General features: G+C 41.2%; 1 protein-coding gene across 2 annotated transcripts in view; it reads left to right on the top strand.

Annotated features, from left to right (window-relative positions):
- Positions 1-26,575, top strand: part of SLC13A1 (solute carrier family 13 member 1) — a 67,375-nt gene extending 40,800 nt beyond the window's left edge. Inside the window, exons 9-18 of one of the 2 annotated variants that reach the window (XR_014473435.1) lie at positions 5,359-5,513; positions 7,792-7,911; positions 12,257-12,355; positions 12,461-12,562; positions 13,924-14,027; positions 17,820-17,929; positions 19,809-19,970; positions 20,867-21,004; positions 24,410-25,863; positions 25,903-26,575. Coding sequence is in view for 1 of the 2 variants with exons in the window: in XM_083182847.1 (XP_083038973.1) it covers positions 5,359-5,513; positions 7,792-7,911; positions 12,257-12,355; positions 12,461-12,562; positions 13,924-14,027; positions 17,820-17,929; positions 19,809-19,970; positions 20,867-21,004; positions 24,410-24,580 (1,161 nt within the window). In the remaining variant the exon portion in view is untranslated. Of the gene's footprint in view, positions 1-5,358; positions 5,514-7,791; positions 7,912-12,256; positions 12,356-12,460; positions 12,563-13,923; positions 14,028-17,819; positions 17,930-19,808; positions 19,971-20,866; positions 21,005-24,409 lie in introns of both variants that reach the window. The other variant, XM_083182847.1, reaches the window with a different exon arrangement.
- The last annotated feature ends 53 nt before the right edge of the window (positions 26,576-26,628 follow it).

The raw sequence follows: 26,628 nt of genomic DNA, 5'->3' as shown, positions 1-26,628 counted from the left end.
AGATTCACTATGACCGCGTTCCATAAATTTATCTGACATTTCGTTAAGAGTGGTGTCTAGGGTACCCGGATCACTAGTGATCCTCTTAGCTCTCAAAAATTGAGAGAAGGGGAGGCTGTTGATGGTGGATTTGGGGTGAAAGCTATCCGCTCTCAATATTGTATTTTTATCAGTGCTCTTGGTATATACACTGGTTACAATTGTATTACTTTGCAGTTTGATGGTAACGTCTAAGTAATGGATCTCTTCCAGACTCATAGTGGAAGTATGCTTGATGGGACAATTGGTGTTATTAATCTCATGCATCAAATCATACCCTCCTCTCCACAAAAGGATTACATCGTCTATATACCTTTTGTAATAAAGGATTTTATCCCTAAAATCACAATTCAAGAAGAATTGATAATCAATGTGTCTCATGTACCCATTTGCATATGTCGGAGACACATTTGATCCCATTGAAACCCCAGTTTTCTGGATGTAATATCTACCATTAAAGAAAAAATAATTTCTCTCCAAAATCAATTGTAATATGTTCATGAAAAAATCGGGGTTGGGACCAAAATAGTCAGAATGTGTTCTAATCAATTCTCCAATAGCTCTCAATCCTTCCCTGTGGGGAATGCTTGTATACAAACTGGTGATGTCCAGGGTCACCATCCAGGTGTTATCCGGGACATCACCCAGTTTGTTAAGTGAAACCAAAAGATCTGTGGTGTCCCTCAGATATGTCTCACCCGCCTGGACACACGGCTGCAGAAAGAAGTCCAAGTACTTGGAGATGTTGTTGTACAAGGAGTCTCTCGCAGACACAATGGGTCTTCCAAGCTGGTTTGACATATCCTTGTGGATCTTAGGGAGGGTATATAAAAGGGGAACCCTAGGAAAATCATTCTTGAGGAAATTGTACACATCTAAATCAATTATTTTATTCTCTTTCGCTTCCATCAAAATCTGATCTATTTCTGCTTTGTATGCATCCGTTGGATTCCTGGCTAATAAACCATATACGTCCTAATTCCCAAGTTGTTTGTAGATTTCCGTGCAGTACTTATTAACGTCCATGACAATGACTACCCTGCCTTTGTCCACAGGTCTTATGCAGATGTCCTTATAACTGTTAAGGTTTTTTATGGGTCAAATTATTCCATTTCTTGTCTGTAGTTGCTGCGTCGTTTTTCACTTGGACGTTGAGAATATCCATGAAGCCAGAGATAGTAGTGTTATTAGAGTGGGTATTAAATTTGGATTTCGGCTTTAATCTAGATCTCTTAGTCTCTGTTGTGGTAGGTGGTTTATCACCAAAATACTCTCTGAGAGGCAGTCGTCTCCTTAGGTGAAGTTGGTCGACCTTCCAATCAAAGGGCTTAAAATCTGTTGTCGGCACAAAGCCTAAGCCTTTGCCTAAAACCCTCATCTCAATTGGGTTAAGGTCTCTCCCAGACAAGTTAAATACTACTTGTTTATCCTGCATCCCCGTCCACTGCTTCTTCCTCTTATTTTTGCCTCCCCTCCTGACAGGTCTGTTCTTTCGCCGCGTCCTGTCTGCGTATTTACCCATAAAGGGGGTCTATTGTAATTGGAGGGGCCTTCACGGGCATCACTTGTTTCATCGCAGGATGAGGATTGAGGGTCACTTGAGTATTGTCTGTTGCGAGGCTGGTAGCGTCTCTGGTTACCTCATCTCCTAGTTGCTCGCTCACTGTTACCAGATATTCATTTGTACACACTCAATTCTTCCTAGTCTTTATTAACTACTTCAAATTTTTGCTTTTTGAAGGCAATCAATTCTTTCTTGTAGTTAAGTACTTGGAAGTTCAGCTTATCCTGCCATTTATCAGGCATCTCTTGCATACTGAAGGTTTTATGTTCCAATTCAAAGTTGGTGATCTTATCTTGAATTGTTTTTAATTCTTTGGCGGACTCCTCCACCACCAGCGTCATCATATCCAGAGAGCATTTATTCAGTATCGCTATTCAGTGACGTACAAATTCTTTGGTATGCCTACCAATCGTTGGGGTATTCCGAACCCTAAATCCCCTAGGGATTTTATTTTCACTAATGTATTCGGACAATGGGCCTTATTCGAGTTCACTCTTTCAGACAAAATCCTTCTTAGATGGACAAAACCATGTGCACTGCAGGGGGGCAGATGTAACTTGTGCAGATCTAATTAGATTTGGGTGGGGTTTTACTTCAAAGTGAGATCTATATTGCAGTGTTAAAATAAAGCAGCCAGTATTTACCCTGCAAAGAATCACCAAAAAATCACCAAATCTATTTCTATCTGCACATGTTACATCTGCCCCCCTGCAGTGCACATGGTTTTGTCCATCTAAGAAGGATTTTGTCAGAAAGAGTGAACTCGAATAAGGCCCAATGTAATCCCATGCAGTAGGAAGTCTGTTTCTCTCTTTTTCATTTTGAATAATGTATTATGGATTTCTTCTGGGGTAATTCCCCCTGCTGTATCCATTAATCGTTCTTTGAACAGTACAGCTTCCATTTCAGTTTCGGAGAAACGTAATACTTCCCCTATGGGGATACCAGTCCATGTAAAACCACTGGCTTGATTAAATGACCAGCTAAATTGGAATCTCTTTATTTGAGTAATAGGATGTAATTTTATCTAATTTATTGTCAGATATGCATCATTGTAATTATTAACCAATAAGAACATTGGTATGCATATTAATTCAGCACATTCATTGATTCACCACATTGTTTTTAACTTGGTAACTATATGTATGTATTGTTTATCTTTCACAGTTGATACTATGTAAAATATATCGCGACCGACGCGATTTCAGGGCTATTTTTAGCCTATTCCCCGACAATTAAAAAATCGCGTCCATCGCATGGCATGCGATGCGACCGATGCAATGGACACAATTTTACATAGGGAACAATGTTAAATGTTCCATTGGACCCGATTTTTCATTGTGTACCCACCCTTATGGGTATTTTACACATGAAATCCCCCCCCCCATTGTTAACGCCACCCCACGATGAATGACAACCTGAATGCGAGGTACGCGTCCTCCGACCTTTTCATACCCCCACGTCGGCGTGGAGTTGATTACTATATAAAATCAAATCAACGCCGACGTGGATAGTAAGGGTATCAAAAGGTCGTAGGACGCGTATCGCCGCCCCTCGCAGGCTCACTGCGCTCGCCACGCATCGGGTTGGCGTTCATCGTGGGGTGGCGTTAACAATGGGGGGGCATTTGACCCATCAGGGTGGGTATACAATGAAAATTGGGGTCTGGGGGGCATTTTACATTGGTTCCGATGTAAATATCGCGTCGATCGCATTGCAGGCGATTTGGTTGCATGCGATGCGATCGACGCGTTACAATCAAAATAGCAGGTGCCGTGCTAGGAAACAAGTACCCTTCAATGCTTATATTTTATTTTCACTTCTCAAAATACACATAAAAAGCAAAACAAAAATAAATGCAGCACATTTATGAAACAAACTGTAGTGCTACTGTACACACTGTAACAACACAATAAGTTACAATAATGCACTCATTGGACCTTATTCAGTTCCATTTACTCGCATGCGAATGCAATGTTTTTGAAATGGGCATTTCTGCGCATGTGCATGCGTCCACGCTAAACAGATTGTTTGCCAGGTGCATGCACCCAACATTTTGGCCAGTGGTGGACTGGGGTACTCGTCCATGGAACGCCCAGTGTTTCATGGGTGTTCCCATGAAACACTGGGCGTTTCTATAGATATCACCCAGTGACGTGGGTGCCAGGGTCGGGTAGCTGAAAACACCGGATGTCAGCTGCCCCCCACTTCCTTCAGAATGATCAGGCACATCTAAGGTTGCTCTGAGCAACCATAGATGTGCATTTGCCTTCCACATCATTCGATGGTCAGCAACCATCGAATGATCTGGGTGTTCCCCCACAGGCTGCGAATGGATGTTTGTGTCAAATATACATTTGAAGCCACTGCGTGCAAACACACGCTGCAAATGGGTGGCGGTCAGGCCACCATTCACAAGGCTCGCAAAGGCTGTGAATTCGAAGCCTTGCGAATAAGCCTCTTTATCTCTGGTGTTGCATAGAACATAAATGTTAGTAATGCGGAGACTAGTCTAATACTAATAACTACAAAACTACCACCAATTATGTTTACTTTTGTGTTTGGAAAATTCTGTGACAGTTGTTGATAAAATAGCAATGCAGTTGCTTTCCAAGTCAGTTTATTATGTTAATACTGTTGTACATAATAGTATCTGCTCACAGCACAGCTGTTAGGTGTCAGCTCCTGGGTTTTGTTTAGGCTTCTTGCCCATCATACCTGCCAGGATCTAAGCACTTGCCTCAAGATTTAAAGCATTTTAAAGCTAGATCAATTCTGCATTTTTGGCAAAGCTTTAAGTGCAGTGTAGGGTTATGGCTGATTTGCATTTTGTGGAAGTGGGCGTGACGAAGGCGCTCAGTCAGTAGCTTGCTCAGCAAATGTTGGGGCTACATATATCTTTAATCCATTGCAAGTTTTCTGCAGTCTGTTTTCTGACTACAACAGTAGTACAAACAACATTATTAAGAACTGTACACATTATGTATCAGGAACATTTTTCCTGTCCAGTTATGCTTACAGCATTATTATTTTTGACCCTACAACATGACCCCTTCCATCAATTACAAAATGCTCTGCTTCTGGGCTTCTCTGTTAGTTTATGATTGGCGCCACCTGTAGTGAACTAGATATTTGAAAAGAAAGATGACGGCATTCAGAGCAGGGTCTGGTCTGAGACACAGAAAGACAGACTTGAGAACATCTCGCTTTCAGTATCAAATAACTTCTGAACGGTTTTAACGATTCTGTTCATATTTTGCATAAATTATGATGGACTTCTGATGCTGGCCCAATGGTTGGGAACCTGACGGTCAGTATACTGACATCTTAATCCCAACTGTTCAAATGCCAGACAGTTTGAATCCCGACTGACAGGGGCTATTCTTCCTTGCATGGGTCCACAACCCCCATAGAGAAAGAATATAATCTGTGGAGATCGTAGCAAGCCACCGACCCCTGTACTCGCTCCCCCCTGTCGGAATACTGGCGGTACTGACCACCAGTATCTTGATTGGCATGCTGTCAAACCACACCCCTTACAATTGTTTCACTTTTAATATTTCCCAACTTTTTTGGTAAAATTGCATTTAATAGATTGATTTTACTGAATCACTTGACTGACACTTTTCCATTTATAGGTAAACCTATTTTTTTCTGTATGTACAATATGAGCATTGATGTACCGTAGGAGGTCATTTACATTGTCATTGATACTGTAACTCAAAAGTAATGTTAATTTTCTGGTTTTGTTGCAGACTCAACCAGCTTGTGAAAATAGATACAGATGTAAAAAGGACCACATGATGTGCAAAGCAATGTGTTTGTGCATAGCTTATTCATCTACAATTGGCGGACTCACCACCATTACTGGAACATCAACTAACTTGATTTTTGCTGAACAGTTTCAAACGTAAGCACAGTTCCGCATCTCTTAGCAGAATTAAGCCAAACATTGCTTGGTTAAAACATAAAGTTACACATTATTTGAATTGTTATACATTCAAAAATACATTTTGATTTTGAGTAACCTTCTGGGCAACCCTAACACTAACCCTAAACCAACCCCATCTGCAGACTAACCATCCTCTTTGGCAGCCTAACCCTAACTGTCCCCTTCAGCAGCCTGACCTTAATCATACCATTCTGCGGCCTAACCCTAGTAATCCCCATTAGCAACCTAACCCTAACTATTCTCTTCAGCATCCTAACCCTAACTGTTCCCTCATGCAGCCTAACACTAACTTTTCCCTCATGCTGCTTAACCTAACCCACTCACTGGTGCCTAGCTCAAACCCTAATTCTCACTGTGGGATCTGTTAGGATTGTGATCATTGGGATTGCAGAGCTGGGAATCTGGGGAAGGGATTCTGATGGTCAGTTTAGCGATCGCATCCACTCCTGCTACTGTACACACTGTAACAACACAATAAGTTACAATAATGCACTCATTGGACCTTATTCAGGTCCATTCACTTGCATGCGAATGCAATGTTTTTGAAATGGGCATTTCTGCGCATGTGCATGCGCCTGATGCATGCGTCCGTGCTAAACAGATTGTTCGCCAGGTGCATGCACCCAACATTGTGGCCAGTGGTGGACTGGGGTACTCGTCCATGGAATGCCCAGTGTTTCATGGGTGTTCCCATGAAAACGTTGGGCGTTCCTATAGATATCACCCAGTGACGTGCGTGGCAGGGTCGGGTAGCTGAAAACACCGGATGTCAGCTGCCCGCCCACTTCCTTCAGAATGATCAGGCACATCTGTTTAGAATTGTGGAAGGAAACAGGAATCCAGCTGTGAGGCATGATGCTAATCATTGTACAATGTATGGTGGTCTGTGCATGTGCAAGACCTCTTGTGTGAATATGCAGAATGGATCTTGCAATTTTGTTTGGAAACATGCTTGGAGGTGGTGACAGAACTTGTTTCGCATGTCGCCACCCTTTTGTAGGCATGCTGAGCCCAGAGTTTGCATTGACAAATGTAGACTTCCTGGACCCAACTGACCGATTTCTAGTCTGCGTAAGCTATGGTTTAAGCAAACTGACCAAGGTCTGCTACCATCTGACCAATGGCCACAGATTGTGACTCACGAGGGTGATCTGATACTGTGTACTCTAAAGCAGTACTTGGATCTTGAAGATGTCTATCTATTTCAGATGCCTCTTGCTGCATGTGAATCTCAATTGCATAGTATAGCACCCTGTGGCTGTTCAATATCTTACAAATCAGAATGAGCTTAAATAGATGTTATTCTGTGAAAGAGTATTTTTTTGTTTTTTCTACAGAAACTTCAGTTGAACTTACTTTACCAGGAGCCAGAGCCAACTGGTAGTTCCCAGATAGCTCTGCATTTGTAGAACGTATAGGAAAAGCCTGTGCTTTAGGGTGGGAGAAAGCTGAGAGTCACAGGCAGTACCATCCCTCCATATTATAGATGAACTGCTGATTATCTTGTATATTTTGACATTTACTATAGCCATCAAATGCCATCTATTTTGAATTGAGTTAAATACATAAGTTATATAGATATAGTTGAAAAATAACATGTGTTTCTTACCGTGGAGCATTAACATAAGGGTATAAGAGACAACACAATGGATATTCCAGGGGAAGGGGGGGGGGGGTAGAGATACAGGTGCCTTATTCCTTTTTTAGTTATTTTCTTATAATAGAACCCTTATATGTCAATATTAACAATATTAACCCCTTCGCTGGTAATCCCGAGAATTTTCCGGGCTATGCCTTAATGTCCAGACTGGCAAGCCCGGAAAATTCTCAGGATTGCCAGTGATTAGCACCGGGCTCTCTCTCCTCCGCCGCGCCTCCGCCTCATCCCGCCCCTCCCTGACTGTTGTATTACAGCCTGCGACGCCGGCTTATGACAATCCAGGCTGCCACATTAAGGAACGGGGTGCCGGGGCACAGGGCCTGGCAGCGGCTTATAGACAGTTCAGCGGCCCTTCCCAGACCTGGGGACACAGTGGTGTTTTTTTTTTTTAGAGAGCTCCCCAGAGAAAACTCGCCCAGTGGGAAGTGCTCCCTGAAAAAAACTCCACCACCGAAGGGGTTAAATTGTTAATTGAGAACAATGAGAGAACATATTGTTTTAAGTGAATCCTTATGGTTGTCACACATAAATGCAGCTTTCTGATTTGTATTATTTGTATTATTTTTTTAATTCTAGGCGCTATCCTAAGTGCACCGAGATTAATTTCGGAACATGGTTTCTACTCTGCATTCCAATCTCTATCATTTTGATGCTGCTTTCATGGATATGGCTCCAGTGGCTGTTCCTAGGCTTCAAGTAAGGGCGTCTTTTCCATCCTTCTTTAATGGGCAGCCAGTAGAGTGTAGTCATCCACACGTTTATGTGCGCCTCCTTTACTAACAATTTCCTTAGACTATTCTATTACCTATTTATTAACTTGGATAATATCATTCAGGCAAACAGTTTAAAAATATACCTGGAACTGCTGCTATTATTACTTTAGCAACAATTGTTTTTAGTACTGTATATTGTTTTTCTCAGAGTCAATTACTGTATTAAAGAGAATTAAGATTGCAAAATATTAGAATTACATGAGTGAATTTGCACACATTTGGACTTGTTACAATACTTGACAGTGTAAATTAACATTACCCTATTACTACACAATATAAAATAATGTAGTTATTTGTACAATAATAACAATGACAATGTTATTAATACATGAAAAGTAATTTCTTCCTTATAAAATATAATTACTGTATATATAAACTAGGGGTGAGCGAATTTGGTTTTACTCAGATTTACTTGGATCTTAAAGCGGGATCTTATTGGCTATCCAAAACACGTGACAGCGGATAGCCAATCATAAAAATCCAAAATGTTGATAATTTAACAAAAAGAACTGAGTAAATCCAAGTAAAACCGAACTCGCTCAACTCTAATATAAACCCCTCTATATCTATTGTTTACCACTTTAGACAGACACAACTTGACATCATATAGCTGTAATGTAAACTAATTAATCATAGCTCCATTAATCACCAGACACATACATTAGATTGATAGGTCTATATGCAAACAGCCAATTAGAAGCAAGTAGATAGTGCTACTAGTGTCATCATCATTGGTACATGTCATTATAAAAGATATGCCTTCTAAGAAAGAAGATGCATTCAGGTCTACAGTCAATAACATTGAGAAATGTTGCAATTATGTGAATGCACCCAACCCACATTTGTCAGTCCTTGTTCTGCCTTGCTAGTTATATAGGGTTGTCCATACTCTGAGATATGCAAGATAAATAAAGACATGCTTTGCTATGTATGTGCAATAGGTTTCTGCATATACTGCAATACACACACAATTGGACTTACAGTAAATCCAACTCTAAGTGATGTCTAATTTATATAGTGTTAACAGATCTCAGCCTTGTCTATTCCTGTACTCATTATCACAAAACAATTAGTTAAACATATATTGTGTTCCAAATCTTTTAATTGCATCTTGGTATATTTTTAGTCCAACCTTGGTATATAGTATTGGTCATTATTGTATTTTTTTTTTTTATTTGAGCCACTAGAGTAACATTGTGACTATGGCCCTTATTCTGTTTGGTGCAGTAATATCCGCGTGCGTTCGTGCCGCCGATGTTTTGTGTCTGCGCATGTGCAGAGGCGTCTCTGCGCATGTGCGTGTGGGGCGTACGGCCAAATCCTGCATGAAATGTGAACACTCCGAACAGGGGGTGGAGAGGGGCGTGAAGGGCTATTTGGGCTCATTACCATATGCATACGCCCCGCGTTTCATGGGCGTTCCCATGCAAACGCTGGGCGTACGTATGGTAATGCAGTCGTGACGCACGTGTAGGGGGCGGACATATGACATCGCCAGATGTCAGCTGCCCGCCCAGATCCCTGCTTTTGCACGGAAAAATGTCCATGTGGTCTGAGGTTGCGGAAGCGGGTGGACCACTCGGTCCTGCATTCGATGGTCTGCGACCATCGAATGATGGGGGAGGTTCCCTGAGATGGAGAAGGCATATTCCATGAAAAATACACGTGCGGTCCGTTCGGCCAGCTTCTTACCGCGTACGGACGGAGTTGGCGATCCGTATGGAAGGCGGGGTTTTGCACGCACGGTCCTGGCCGCATATTCGGATCCGGCCGCACCGATCAGAATAAGGCCCTATATCTACTTAACCACACTCTAAATGCTAAAATATCATCATTGAAATGTAAGACGTTCTATTTTAAATTCATTTTGTTTGTTTGGAACAAATTATTTTGTAATTACACAGTTGAAAAAAAATTCAATATTCACATACTTATTTTCTGTAATACCTACTGCATTGTAATTATCTTATAATAATGTCCTTTCGCATTTACAAGCTAATCTGCTTAAGTCATTCATTGTGGAAAAACACAAGCCGTTACGTAGGATATGGTATGCTGCACCCACAGTTACACTGCGCACACCTTGTGCTTTGCATTAATTAGTTACCACTGCATAATACATAAAGTGACTTGAGATTTACATTGCTAGTACAAATGATATAAGCGAGAATTAAAAACACGTAGTACATTTATTAGGATATATTTTAAAGTTCTCTGATAATATCAAAGAAGTTGTTTTCAGGTGAATTAACATTAAAAATGGAGTGGAAAAAGAGAAGTGGTGTTTCCCATATCAATCAAACAGCGCTGATAAAGGATTATTTGATACAGTGGCGTAACTATAGTCCTGCAGCCCCCGCGGGGGTGGGGAGGCGCTAAGAAGGTGAGGGCGCCTGCGGGCTATAGTTACCTGCTGCTGTCCGCCCACTGGCGCTTCTGGGTGTAGGGAGCTGGGTGGCTGGCTACTCCTGTGCCGGGTTTTCTGGCTAGCTGTCAGTGTGGCCGGGCCGCTCCCCCTGCTGCTGCCGGCCGCCAGGTGGGTGAGACGCATCTCCTACTTGTAAACATGCTACCCACATGTTCTGCCCACCGTCTGTCATTGGCTGCCCGTCTGCCAGCGGCGCACATGCACCAGTCACAGATTGTACTACAGGATATACGGGACCCAACAGAAGCACCGGCGGTAGGAGGTACCGGCCAGGGGGGAGGGGTTTGTTAATGCTACTGAGTACGATGCTGCGACTTGTGGCTGTATATACAGCTACAGTATACACTGTAGTGTGTGCGCATTATATAGAGTGTACCGTATATCCTGTAGTACGACTTGCACGGGGGGAGGGGGCGCTGCCCAAATTTGCAGCATGGGGGCGAAAATGTTATAGTTATTCCACTGATTTGATACATGCTACCATAGAGCTTTGTGTTTGCTATGTGTCATTTCTTAACTAGTTGACTTCTCCATGCTTTACACTGTTTGATACATTTGCCTTAATACTTTAGGTCAGGACAAAGACATATATGTGCTAAAAGTTTATTGGTATTTCAAAACAATTCATAAAGCAGAAAATCAATAAAATATGGAAGGCACAATTTAAATGAATTTAAATCAAAGTGACATTTGTGTAATATACTAAAGCAATATCAAATATGCCATATAGATTAAACACACACCTTTGGCACTGCCTAACATGAATAGCATGCATGATATGATTCTCCATACTAAATGATCTACTGTATAATTTATGCATTTAAAAAATAATTTTATGCGGGAGTATATTTTATTGTATTTTAAAGTTGGGGTAAAACAGTATCAAAACAAGACAGCCGGGGGGTGGGGGGGTTTGGCAAGAGTAGTTCTGCAGTGCTTATAAACACAGGGACATGACATGAAACAAAAAGTGGGGGATGTACTGTATTAATGCTTAAGGGGTAAATTTACAATACTGTGAGATTTTAGAAGTGAGAGATATTGGCTATAGCAACTAATCGAACTATAGACTGTGCGGGTTTTCCTGCATGCAAAAATGTACCACATTTTTCCTTTACTGCATCCCGCCCGAGAGACTCAATGCTAATGTTTGCTACTGTGCATGTGCAAAAAGTCCAGTAAAACCCAATGGCTCATGCATTCCCCTGACTGTACGCAGACATATGGAGTCACTTGAAGTGGAGTTTGCAGTTTACACCTATAGGCGTTCTTGGGTGGTGACTGGGAAGTGGCCTACAGTGTCAAGGCCATTTCATAGGCCTGTCAAGGAATATCAGTAAACACAACAAATTATTCCTCCCACTTACCGATGACCAATCCTATTGTGAATGCAGCAAGGTCCACCTCAAAATTAGGTCCTTACTGTGGCCTTTAGCTGTATCTTAACAGTTTTTGCTTATCAAATGTTGCATAAATAGCAAAAATGACAATAAAGCATATACAATAAAACAGATATGCATTTGTACTACACTACAAATGAAATCAGAATACTACACACATCAATATTATATAAAGCTGATAATTATTTATATAAATCTCTATCTTTCTTTAGTTAATCATGTAACAGCAATATGTCATAAATGCTTAGAAGTATTCCAACAAGCCCAATAATATACCATCCTGTATTATCAATCTGATTGAGGAACACCTCATCCACTTGTATAATTCTAGACCTTAAATTCTAGTTTATATAGTTCCACAAAGTTCCAGTTTAATAAATCTTAGTCTACTATTTGAACACCATTTATATAAATTTAAATATGTTCATGTTTCATTTAAGCTTTAAAGAAATGTTTAAATGCGGCAAAGAAAAAACAGAACGAGAAAAAGCCTCAGCAAAGGTCATCATGGATGAATACAATAAACTTGGCAGAATAAGGTAAATAGCCAAAAATTTAAAAAAAATAAAATAATAATAATCTTCTGGAAAGAAAAATCATGTCAAGAAGACACCAACTGTTCTTATATAAATGTTCTATTGTAGTTATCAAGAAATCATGACCTTCATCCTCTTTCTTATAATGGCTCTGCTATGGTTTACAAGAGATCCTGGTTTTATTCCTGGTTGGTCTTCACTATTTCCTGAGTAAGTAACATACTTTTTTTTGGGCATATTTGCACTTTTTATAAACTGCAAAACATTCCATTTTTCCATTGTGTCCATTTTGTTTGTTCTAATAATCGTATTATATTGATTGAAGTGCATCTTTTCTCCAGAAGTCCAACTGGAATTGCAAAATTCAAATTAGTAGCTCTAGAAAAGTTGGAACCCCCTCCAAAAGTTCTAGGCATCCGTTATTTAAGGTTTTCTTACAATGTTTATATTGTTCACAACATTATTTAAGTAACCAAACCCAGGCCAGAAAATAAAATTAGAGATATTAAAATAAATTTTATGTGTTTCCCAATTTTTTAAAATAATTTAGGTCAAAAGTTTCCTGGGGCAATTCTGTGAAACTTGAATCTGTACACAGTAATTCAGAGTAACTGTTAACTATGAAGGAGAAAGGTATTTTAAGTATAAGGTGGTTACACATCTAAAGATTATCTTTCCGATGCACCTGTTGGAGCAAATGACCACTGGCCATCAATTAATATAAACCACTAGACTGCCAACATCTATGGGAGAGATGTGCATAATATGCAGGGTCAATCACATTTGTTATATAAATTAAAATAAAACATGTTATGTAAAAAAAGATTCTATTTCCTATATAGGGTAAACATTTCAGGACATTTCAGGACATTGGCCCTTATTCTGTCCGCGTGCGTTCGGCCCGCCGATGTTTTGTGTCTGTGCATGTGCAGAGTCGTCTCTGCGCATGTGTGAACGGAACGCACGTCCAAATTCCGCATGAAATGTGTACACTACGAACAGGGGGTGGAGAGGGGCGTGAAGGGCTATTTGGGCTCATTACCATATGTTTACACCCCGCGTTTCATGGGCGTTCCCATGCAAACGCTGAGCGTACGTATGGTAATGCGGTCATGATGCACGTGTAGGGGCCAGACATATGACATTGCCGGATGTCAGCTGCCTGCCCAGATCCCTGCTTTTGCACGGAGAAATGCCCGTGTGGTCTGAGGTTGCGGGAGCTGCCTGGCCACTCGGTCCTGCATTCGATGGTCTGCGTCGGACAGCTTCTTACCGCGTTCGGACGGAGTTGGCGATCCGTATGGAAGGCGGGGTTTCGGACGCACGGTCCTGGCCGCATATTCGGATCCGGCCACACAGATCAGAATAAGGGCCATTATGATGAATAAATGTTTGCTTGGCAAATTTTCACACTTATTTTGACAAATTCACTTGGCAATCAAAGGGTTAAAATAGTTCATAGCATTTGTGAATTTCCCACATTCAAAGTAATCTGGTTTATGATGTTTACTTTGCTATGATAGATTTGAAGTGCTGTTCAGGTGTAATTTGTTAATTATCTGAATTTGTAGATACCAAGGCTATGCTACCGATTCCACAGCTGCTTTGCTTATGGGACTTCTTTTCTTTATCATCCCTGCATATCCCTGGAAACAGAAAACTGCTGGGAAAATCAGTTGAGTATTCTCTAAAAGTTCTAAGTAAACATATTTAAAGAAAAATCATTCTCTTTGAATGTGTGTGCTACTGTTACACCATTATACACAGCATGGGTATTTTATTTAAATGATATCATTTGTACAAATTTCCAAAAGAAATCAAGAAGAAAATGTGGTTTTTATATGATATAATGTTTTTTTCCAACAATTTCTCTGAAAAGAATATAGAATAAACTTTAGGCAGTGTTTTAGTTTGCGCATAGTTTTAAAGAACATTTTCACTTTTTTTTGTATTTCATATAATACCTTATTCAGAGTCAGTCGCAAATGCTATAGTCTCCATTGTAAGTTTTTTGCACTGCTTTGCATGTCTGAGGGGTGACTCTTGTCTGGAGCTGGAATGTAATGGAAGTGGGGTTCTTTAAGGAATTTAGTCCAAATAAAGGACTTATTGTATATGTATAACGGATGAGGCCTGAAGAAATATGGATCACAGCTGTGCACCACTGGTGCACCACCTCGAGCAGCACCTTCCCGTTGCTCCCCCCTCCTGTCACCCGCCCCCCCCCTGACCTCTGCGCTCTGGCTATCTTATGCCAGAGCTCCCCCGCCACCATTCGCACTGCATCAGTGACCAGGTGGCAAGCCCCACTCGGGGAGGTTCGGGGCGGCTCGGGGGTAATCGGGAGTGCTCGGGAGTTTGGGTGCCTGAGTCCCCCGAGCAGCCCAGAACCTCCCTGAGTGTGGCCTGCCACCTGGTCTAGTCACTGCTGCAGTGTGAATGGCGGCAGGGAGCTCTGGCATAAGGGAGCTCTGGCATAAGATCGCAGGAGGGCGGAGTTCAGGAACAGGGGGGCCACAGGAGAGGGAGTTAATATACTTTAATGGCCCTACACAAAGTATGTGTCAGATTTGCCTTAGAAGACACCAAACTACAAGAATAACTAAATATTACTGAGTTGCATAGCCAGCTTTTCCCATTAAGTAATGCCACTCCTATTTCTACAACTAATTAGTATTGTTGAAAGTTGACAGTGCTGTGTTTAAGCCGACAGTCTAACTTCACATGCAACCATAATTGTACCTCTATATATATTTTGCGTGGTGGTGGGGATGGGAATACTGAGCCTTTTGGTGGAAATACCATTACTCCTGATACTCCGGATCTTGTTTACCCAGCTGGAGCACCTCTCTCCTTTGTTAATAAGACACCTATGGATGGACGAGAGGTCAATATACTTACAATTTGTTGCCCTATCTGCCTTCCGCATCTTGAGTCTGCGCACACTCTGGGCTTGCCCATACCCTTGATATTGCCTAGAGCAAAGGACTTTCATCGTAATATATCTGGTTACAGTGGGACCACGTGTATTCCCCAAATACCATCAAACTGCATTCATTGCGGTCTAGCTGTTCTGTCAGCCTCATTGGCTTCACCAAAGAGTTTTGGGACGGATGAGAATGACACTGCAAGTTGGCCAGACTAATACCATATGTTCCTATCGCTTGCACTTATAAGAATTTTTCTCTTTGAATGTTGTTGTATACTAAGCTGTCCTGATTATTTCTTAGACACTCTCTAATATCTCTGATAAGTAATCCTGTGTACTATATACCATATATGGCAGGTGTAAAACTGTCAGTCATGTTGGCGGGGAAACTGAATCTTGATTTAACTTCATTCGAGATTTAAGTCCATTGCCCCTCATATATCCTTTCTACAGTACCCTGGCATTGGGGGTGGGGGGGAGTTTGCTGGTTTAGTATAGTTTAGGGAGGGTATGGGGTAGTTAATGGGATCCAAGTACGCTTCAGTTGGGGGTGGGTAGTACAGGGTGGGGGGTTCTGTGGGAGGTTTGCTTTGGGCTTTTGGGAGGTTTACTGTATTAGATTAGTGGGTTTAGGTTAGAGTTCTGGACATATGATTATTTCCTGATCTATCTTACTCCTATGGGGCTGCAATGTCGTTTTGATTACGATTCTGAATATGTGCTTCAGTATCTCCTGTTGAGGTGTGTGCCCGGATGGCGCCTTCGGGACAACACACTTCACTTATGGTATTTAAAGGAATAGATACAGCCCAATTGTACTTTCTGTATGTACTACCCTTTGTCAACTCAAGATCCTGCTTACCCTACAGTATATGCTACGTATCCTTTTTGTCTCTGTTCAGGAACTGTTTATATGTTTCTTTTGAATAATGCAAAAAGCTTAATAAAAACACTGAATTTAAAAAAATAACTTCACATGCAAGCAACCTGCAAGGGGTTTGGGAGGATCTGAATGGATCCATATCAAGGGGCACAGTGAACTAAAATGAACAACGCGTTAGTTCCAACAATCAAACACTAAAAACATTTAGCTATTGGATTTTTGCTTAATGAATTTAGATTCCAATTTATTGTATGGGGATGCGACAGCAAGACTACAGCAATGTTGAATAGGTACATTAACAAAAATAGTAGAAAATGATGTGGTCAGTGTCAAACTAATCTGAATATTGCATACCTATGTATCCTACTGGGTAGAGAGAATGGGATTCTGTCTGCCAGTTATGTACCTTTGACAGTGACCTACATTTCCCATGTTGACCATAAATGGTTAACATGCACAAGGTCAACATTTGACACTATGAAAAGGTCAACAATAAAATGGTCGACACATGGCACAAGTTTTGTGGGTGTCAGATTGTAGATCTGAGCACATAATACCCCAATAAGTGTATCATATGCCCTCTCATGGCTTGCTTTGGTTGTCATGCAAGATGCCTCATTCCACTACTGCAGCAGTTCTCAAACTGTGGGTCCTGACCCCAAAGTGGGTCCCGACCACCTCAGAACAATGGGGTCCTGACTCCATGCTGCTGGCCATCAGACTAATGTGTTTGTTGAGGGGGGACAGAGGATAACTCATTAAGTAAACACCCTCTGCTTCCCTCTTCTATCCCCCTGTCACCTTTTCCATCCCCTCATTACCCACTGCTTCCCTGTCACAATAGCGGTCACTTCATTTCACTGACCACACATTTGTGGCGGCCATTCTGTTGTAACTTGCTGGGGTCCTGTAATAATATTTACTGTCTGACGGGGTCCCAGAGCAAATAGTTTGAGAACCCCTGCACTACTGCATCGCTCAAAACAGATTACTGTTCCCAATCTAAGTGCACGTGGATGGTGAAGTAAAAGGCAAAAAATGCCAACAAAACTTGTGTCAACCATATATTGTGTCAACCATTGTCAGGTCCACTATTTGAATCTGTTAACCTTTTGACCATGTGGACCATATGGTATCAAACTTTTGACTTTCCACCTACCATCTGTATACTGCTACCAAGTAATTGTGTACTTTCACCCACAAGTGGAGATGTGACTAAGTTGTGTACAAATCTGTGTGACCCATAACTGTGTATTCTCAGCTACAGAGCATGGACAGTACAAAACCACAAATGCGGAACGCAGAAAATGTACACTGTATCTTACATCCAATGCTAAATGATCCAATAAGCTTCACATGAAGAACACATAACTGTTATCTTATTTTGAGCTGTCAAACAAATATTGCAATACATGTGTGTGTCTGTTTCTGATCTTTACCTGGCTTATACAGTACAAATTATATTTTTATGCATATTTTGTATTGGATACTGTTTTCTTTTTCTGTATTTTGTGCTTTAAATGATTACCTCCTACATAGAAATTTTTTCAGCTATTCCAAAATCATTTTTAATCTTGTTTGCATGAAAATGAAAGACCTAAAAGAAATGTAAAATGTATTGACACTAAATTTAAAATAAACAATTAATTTTTTAGCTTCCTTTGATTATGAGCCACTCATCACATGGAAGGAATTTCAGGCCTGCATGCCTTGGGATATTGCTATTCTCGTTGGTGGAGGATTTGCACTAGCAGAAGGATGTGAGGTAATAAACCAATAATTACAGTACATGATTATAGCATACACCAAGCATTGGAGCTTTTTGAAGTTGGGACAGAAGATGAAATGGGAAATGGCCAGCTGACCAAAGTGGCATGGCAAAGTCACAGTGGTTATATGGATATCCAGAAAACCCCTTAATTAATTGATTGAGTAGAGTTTACCTCCAAACAGTGGCGGAAGTCTCGGAGGCAATGGAGTCATTTGCCGCCGGGCGCCACGTTTGAAGGGGACACTCAGCAGCCTGACATCCATTGCCTCCGATAAACGCCACCCCCTGCGCGCCAGCCAGAATACTCTAATCAGAGCAGCAGTGCTGCAGTCACAGTGATAGCAGGCACGCTGCTCCACGATCTCTGTGAGAGGAGGAGGAGGCGGGACTTCCTGTCACACACAGCCCCTGCCTCCTCCTGACAGACCTGTCCTGCAGCCCGTCCAGCTCTTCTTTACCTCCCACACACAATCTAAGTTCTGACTCCTGCTACAGTATGGACGGATGCTTCTTTTATAGGTGAGAGGCCCCCCCAGTTGTAGTGTTTATTAAACTATTTATGTGCAGTGTGTTTGTGTGTATCTGTATAGGTCTATGTTTATATGCATGTGTTGCTTTGTGTGCATATGTGGCTGTGTGTTTACAGAGGTGTGTGTATATGCATATGTAGTTGTGTGAATACATGTGTGTGGCAGTGTGTATACATGTGTGTGTGGTTGTGTGTATACATATGTGTATGTTGCTGTGTGTAGTCATGTGTGTGTATGTGTATACATGTGTGTGTGGCTATGTGTATACATGTGTGTGTGGCTGTGTGTGTACATATGTGTGTGTGTGGTTGTGTGTATACATATGTGTGTATGTTGCAGTGTGTGTGTGGCTGTGTGTATACATGTGTGTGTTGTGTGTATACATATGTGTATGTTGCTGTGTGTATACATGTGGATGTATGTGCATATGTATTTGTGTGTGTGTATACATGTGTTTGTATGTGGCAGTGTATAATTGTGGGTGTATGTGCATATGTACTGTAGCTAATGTGTGTGTATACGTGTGATGTATGTGGCACTGTGTATACATGTGGCTTCATGTGCGTATGTGGCTGTGTATAAATGTGTGTGGCTGTGTGTGTATATATGTGTGTGTATGTGTCTATGGGGGTGTGTCTGCATATATATATATTTATTTTTTTTCGGGGGGGGGGGGGCAACATCACATTTTTCGCCTCCGGGCCTCTGTTATAAACTTACGCCACTGCCTCCAAACTACTGGAATCGAATAATGTTCAATAGATTGGTTCTGATGGGTAATCACGCAATGGGGAGGAACCATTGTTTCCTCACCAATGCAAGTATTTTTGCATTGGGGGCAGGAGCAGGTAGACATATGTAATATCCTCCTGTACATACAGCATATACTGTAGATGTTGCTTCAGTTAAATGTAATGTATTGCTTCAACTGTATTTAGAACACACATTGCTTAGCATGCCATACACAGCAGGTCTCAAGCTCCCAACACACTAGCATTTTGGACGCATCTTTCATTGGGTCACTAACTCTTGTGTATTGTTTATGTGAGTCCGTTATAGGAGCACTATAGTCTTGGGCCCACCAGTGAATATATATTTATAATTTATTCAGTGTAAAAACTCTGAAGTTATGAATATTGGGGCTGATCTTTAGTCACAGGCACGTCTCCTTGATCTGGCCTTTCCCAGAGCCCCCTGTTGAGCCATTGTGGCTGCTCCCTCCGGAGTAGGCATGGCATATATGACCACACTGTTATTTATATAGTTTACACTTTCAATAAGAAAAACTATTATATTTTAAAGGAAAACACATCAGAAGAACTGAAAACTTTTTTTCTTTACAGGTCTCTGGACTGTCTCAATGGATAGGAAACAAGATGACTCCACTTGGCTCACTCCCTATATGGATTGTGGTTCTCATTGCATGTATACTTGTAACCTCGGTGACTGAGGTTGCCAGCAATCCTGCGACAATCACAATTTTCCTACCAATTTTAGCACCACTGGTGAGTACAATCAAAAATATCATAATAACGATTGGAGAACTTCCCTCTTGCATAAATGTAAACATGGATTTAAATGTTCTATAGAATCAGAATAAGCTTTATTTGGCCAGGTATACTTGCGTATACTAGGAATTAGATTTAGATTGCTGTGCAATTGAGGTGCTGTGCCGCTCAGCCAATATATGCTTCCCGTATCTCCCCTGTCCTGGTCCATCGCCCTCCATAGGGTACATGTACTGTATATCTGTATATGTTATATATAACTGTACTGTCACTGTTTACTTGTTACCTACCTGGCTGTTGCACAGCACTCCAAATCTCATTCCTAATATACACAAGTATAACTGGCCAAATAAACTGATTCTGATTCTGAAAAGTTATTTTCATAAAACATATTTTCTATGCGTAAAAGTTTCTATTCCATTGTAGAAGTTGAAATACTTTATGAACAATTTTTGTTTTTTGCTACATACCGTATATACTCGAGTATAAGCCGACCCGAATATAAGCCGAGGCACATAATTTCACAACAAAAAACTGGGAAAACTTATTGACTCAATTGGGACCCTCACTCGAGTATAAGCCGAGGGGGGCCTTTTCAGCTTAAAAAATGTTCTGAAAAAGTAGGCTTATACTCGAGTATATATGGTAAATAATCCTCATTGTCACTTAATCCAATAGATTGCAAGCCAAGGTTACCAAATCTGTTCATTATGTAAATGAATCACCAATTAATATAGGATCTGGCAAAATATTTATTTAATTGCTGAAAATTTTCCTTTGCTGAACATAAAGTTCTGTAATTAACACTAATCTGATCATAAATATTGTTCTCAGTTTATAATGTCAAGTTCTACGCTTAATAGCAATGTGTTTTTTTCTCCCATCTCCCACAGGCTGAAGCAATATATGTGAATCCCCTTTATATACTTATCCCCACAACTCTATGCACTTCTTTCGCCTTCCTACTTCCTGTAGCAAATCCACCGAATGCTATTGTATTTTCCTATGGTCATCTACAAGTTATAGATATGGTAAGTGGATATTTTTCAGGGCTGGACATTGTTTTTGATAGATGGTACATTGTTTTTACTTGTGGCAAGCATATACAAATGTTAATAAATGGTCTACAGCAAACACACAGAGCACAAATGTACAATTATACTCTGCTCAAATAAATAAAGGGAACACTTAAACAACACAATGTAACTCCAAGTCACAAGTCACACTTCTGTGAAATCAAACTGTCCACTTAGGAAGCAACACTGATTGACAATCAATTTTGCATGCTTTTGTGCAAATGGAATAGACAACAGGTGGAAATTATAGGCAATTAGCAAGACACCCCCAATAGAGGAGTTGTTCTGCAGGTGGTGACCAGACCTCTTCTCAGATCTTATGCTTTCTGGCTGATGTTTTGGTCACTTTTGAAAGCTGGTGGTGCTTTAACTCTAGTGGTAGAATGAGATGGTGTCTACAAACCACACAAGTGTCTCAGTTAGTGCAGCTCATCCAGGCACATCAATGTGAGCTGTGGCAAGAAGGTTTGCTGTGTCTGTCAGCGTAGTGTCCAGAGCATGGAGGCGCTACCAGGAGACAGGCCAGTACATCAGGAGACATGGAGGAGGCCGTAGGAGGGCAACAACCCAGCAGCAGGACTGCTACCTCCACCTTTGTGCAAGAAGGAACAAGAGGAGCACTGCCAGAGCCCAGAAAAATTACCTCCAACAGGCCACAAATGTGCATGTGTCTACTCAAACGGTCAGAAACAGACTACATGAGGGTGGTATGAGGGCCCGACGTCTACAGGTGGGGGTTGTGCTTACAGCCCAACACCGTTCAGGACGTTTCACATTTGCCAGAGAACACCAAGATTAGCAAATTCGCAACTGGTACCCTGTGCTCTTCACAGATGAAAGCAGGTTCACACTGAGCACATGACAGATGTGACATAGTCTGGAGACACCAACGAGAACATTCTGCTGCCTGCAACATCCTCCAGCTTTACCGGTTTGGCAGTGGGTCAGTAATGGTGTGGGGTGGCATTTCTTTGGGGGCTGCACAGCCCTCCATGTGCTCGTCAGAGGTAGCCTGACTGCCATTAGGTACCGAGATGAGATCCTCAGATCCCTTGTGAGACCATATGCTGGTGTGGTTGGCCCTGGTGTCCTCCTAATCCAAGACAATGCTAGACCTCATGTGGCTGGAGTGTGTCAGCAGTTCCTGCAAGAGGAAGGCATTGATGCTATGGACTGGCCTGCCTGTTCCCCAGACCTAAATCCAATTGAGCACATCTGGGACATCATGTCTCCCTCCATCCACCAACGACACGTTGCACCACAGACTGTATAGGAGTTGGCAGATGCTTTTGTCCAGGTCTGGGAGGAGATCCCTCAAGAGATTATTCGCCACCTCATCAGGAGCACGCCCAGGCATTGTAGGGAGGTCATACAGGCACGTGGAGGCCACACACACTACTGAGCCTCATTTTGACTTGTTTTAAGGACATTACATCAAAGTTGGATCAGTTTGTAGTATGTTTTTACACTTAAAATTTGAGTGGGACTCCAAATCCAGACCTCCATGGGTTAATAAATTTGATTTCCATTGATAATTTTTGTGTAATTTTGTTGCCAGCACATTCAACTATTTAAAGAACAAAGTATTTAATAAGAATATTTCATTCATTCAGATCTACAGTAGGATGTGTTACGTTAGTGTTCCCTTTATTTTTTGGAGCAGTGTATAATAAACTCACAATTTGTACATCTGAAAAGATTTGTGCAGCAATTAGGATAAGGCAGAGTTGCCATCAGATATTGTGGAACCCGGGACAGGGGAATAGGCAGAGCTCCCATGGGGAATAGGGGAAGCAAAAGTGAGTGAATAAAGATATGAAATAGAGAATAGAGAGAAACAGAAGGAATAGGCAGAAGATAGGGGAGGAGTAGGGGGAGATCAGAGAGCAAAGGTTAGCATAGGGGGAGATGGGAGAGAGGAGGAATCAAAGAGAGAGAGGGTATGGTATGGGATAAGATGAGATGGGAGAGTGAGAAGGAATTGGGAGAGAGTAAGAGGAGAGAGAAAGAGAGAAGAATGGGGGAACTGGGAGAGAGAGAGGAGAGAAATAAATGGGGGAAAAGGTCAAGAGAAAGTGAGAGGAAGGAGAGAGAAAGAGAGAGAGAGAAACTGAATAGGGGTAAATGGGGATGAGAGAAAGAAAGAATAGGGGAATAGGGAGACGTGAGTGAGAGAGAAAGGGGAGATAGAATGAATACAGTAAAAATATGGGGGGGGGGGTGATGGTGGTTCAGTGTTAGTGACAACAAGCAGCTGGTCAGTACAGCTTGGGTGACCATGTGGGACTGAGTACAAAATAGTAGATTCTTTGATGTTTGGCACTACTGTACATTGATGTTCATATATTCCACAAGAGAAACAAAGAATATTTCATAGTGTTGTGCATTCAATATGGTTAGGCACCTTGGGTGAGAACATTCCTCTTCGGAATAAGTGAAACATATAGGATAGTCCCAAACAGCAATGATGGCTACTGTAGATGAGGTTACATTTTAATTATCCTCACAGCAGAGGATTAAATCATCTAATAATTATTCTCAGATGATAGTGTTTTGAAAAAAAAACAGCCCAAACCAAGAATTACATAAGGAACACTTCTTTTTTGTGGATAATCAAGTGAATGTATCCCAATGAGAGGACTATTTCCTTCATCACCTGGTACATGGTCACCCTGAGGTGACCATGGCCCACACGGCAACAAAGTTGTTCTTGGTTATGGCAGATGCAGGTAATTTCCCACACTGAAATTTTGCAGATCACTCAAACACAGTGGTTTGAGATGATGCTCCCTGCAAAAAGCAGCTTGCAGTTGGTCAAAACTCTTGTGCTGTGTCAGACGATTCTTCGAGTCATAGAAGTTCATGGTTCTCCAGTGGCCTTTAATTAGCGTCATAACAAGATTATAAAGGAAATGACAATGTTGACTTCTTTGGTGTGCAGTGACCATTATGTTACAGTTATGTGCCTTGAGATTTAACAAGAAATTTAGTCAGAGATTATAGTTTACAACTAGTCAGATTGTGTCTACTTTACCTATGCATTGTACATCCGGAAACTTAATGCACACCACTTGTATAGTGAAGAATACAAATGGACAGGGCTTGTTTCAGTTTTAAAACTCAGGCAAAAAAGCAAAAATCTGTATATGCATATAATAAACAATTATCATTGTTTGCAATTTCTTCATTTCTTTATGTGCTGCCATATGCAGGGCTGTGTTATCAGCATTGTTGTTTCCAGGCTACCTGTATGTCAAGATGGCCCTAGCCATATGTGATATAATTACATATGAAAAACGTTTTTGTGACTTTATCAATGGCTTCATTCTATATTGTAATTTTTCTGTGTTTTTCTTTTAGGTAAAAGCCGGTTTAGGAATTAATATATTAGGAGTTATGGTGGTAATGCTTTGTATCTCAACATGGGCAATGCCAATGTTCAATCTTCAGACGTATCCACAGTGGGCTCCTACCATTGCTCCTACAAACAGCACAATACCTTTTACTACAAATTTTACTGCAGGACTATGATAAAAGCTAATTAACACTCTAAGTCAAGTATAAGTGCTGTCATCTCATCCCTCATGGTAACTCTTATTTATATGATGTGGTTGTCCTAATGTGCACAAACATCATTGAAGGCTTAATTTTTGACTTGATCATCTTTCATTAAATCAGATTTGCTTCCTTTAGGTGGTTGCAGACTGCATGGGATGGTCATTCCATTTACAAACCACCTGCTGTCCAATGTTGTCCTGCCCATTAACATGTATTTGTAGCATTATATTTAAACATAGTACAGAGTATGGTTTGGTACATTTCATACTTCATTGTACAATTTTATAGTCTAGTCCCTAGGACTGTAAGCATAAAATACAAATGTGCTTTCCCTGATTAGTTAAGTATACCTAAAAAATCTACAGTTTTATTATTGAACATAGGTTTCAGTATTGCAGTGGCATTCTACCTTACTCTAGCTTTGTGAATCTGAACTTGCCTCTCACCTGTCCAATCAGGTGTGGGGAAAAAAGGTTTATTTTATTCCATATCAGATGGAACATGGTAGATACAAATTCATATTACCTGAATGTGCACAACATTATCGATCTACAGTATCTATTTATCTATCTATCTAGTCGTATCTACTGTATATCAGAGCTGTACATAAGGGTGGTAAACTGGTGCTGCCACTAATACCCCTTTTCCATCTGCAAGCCAGGTCGCACCCGGGATTTTGTACCCGACTACAGCCTGGGTGAGACCCGGCATGCAAACCCATTCACACTAGAGTCCCCACCCGGCATGTGACGTCCTCGGGAGGTGGGTCGGGGAGGTGCTGGGAGATGAAAGCATCTTCCAGCACCGGCTTTTGCACTGTAGTGAACCGGACACGGGTCGCATCGACCCCGGTTACCTGTTTACACTACACAGTGACCCAGGTTGAACCCGTGTTCAACCATAGTCGCTACCTGGGTAGAAATGCCGGGTCTCACGACCTGGGTTATTTCTACAGGGAACGTTTCCACCTGCCTAAAATCCCAGGTTTTGCGCGCTCCTATGCAAAAACCCGGGATATTTAGGCTAGTGGAAAAGGGGTATGTACAGGGCCTAGGAGGCAGCATTAACAGAGTCCTGTTGCAGCCATATTTGGCCTGCAGGATGCAAGGCCCTAAAGAGGGATGTTCAGGCGGTGCAGCTGCAGTGTGCGGGACAGCCTGGATGTGGTACCAGCTATACCCGCCCTTAGTTGTATGCCACTCTCTCCTCTGATTCACACCTCCTGCACTGTATTCTCCTATAGTTCTGTGGTAGCTGTGCTGCACCATGGAACATCTGTAAGACGCACTGGGCAGCAGCTAATAGGCCGAGCTCATGGAAAGTTGGCTCAATTAGTTATGACAAGTATAAGTGTCACCCTGGGCGGTGGGTTAAGAACCCCAGCGCTAGTAAATTGCCTATATTATAAATTAATTTAAATATTTTGCAAGTTATAAACTTAATTTTTATTTAATGAGTTTTGAGCACTGTAAAGAAATTTACTGTATCATGTAAGATCTGAATAAATGTATTATGTTTTAGTTTTTTATTAATAACTATAACATTACAATAAGCCTTTATCATTTTCTACATGTGAAACTTTGGTTTATACATATTACAGTATAAAGAGATGTGTATATAGAAACTATTTTAACATACAATGTAAATTGTAAATATTTTTGTTTTCAACCTTTATTTTTTATTTTAACTTTTTTTTTTTTTTTGCCGGGGCTGCAAGTGCCTAGGCAGAGCCAAACTTAGCCGAAGGCACTCGCAGCCGGGGCCTGCACATATACGCAGACCAAAGACATCGGGGATGAATTCAGACCTGTGAAAAACAGGTCTGAATTGGCCCCAGTAGTTTTATATTGATAGCATTAGTAACATCTCTGTATGATATCAAGAGTTATGTTTTAGTAGTTTAGTTTAGTAGTTTGGAGTAAAACTCTGAAAAGTATGCAACTGCTAATATCTGTAAATACAAAAAACAAAAAAATAAAAATCTTCCCAAAAAAAGTGAGATTTTTTTCTATAGTTATTAC

The sequence above is a fragment of the Crinia signifera genome, chromosome 4 (genome assembly GCF_055691185.1).
Source record: "Crinia signifera chromosome 4, ASM5569118v1, whole genome shotgun sequence".
Classification (NCBI taxonomy): domain Eukaryota; kingdom Metazoa; phylum Chordata; class Amphibia; order Anura; family Myobatrachidae; genus Crinia; species Crinia signifera.
The sequence above is the reverse complement of the archived record's forward strand: the minus strand, read 5'-3'. Positions and strand labels throughout refer to the sequence as shown.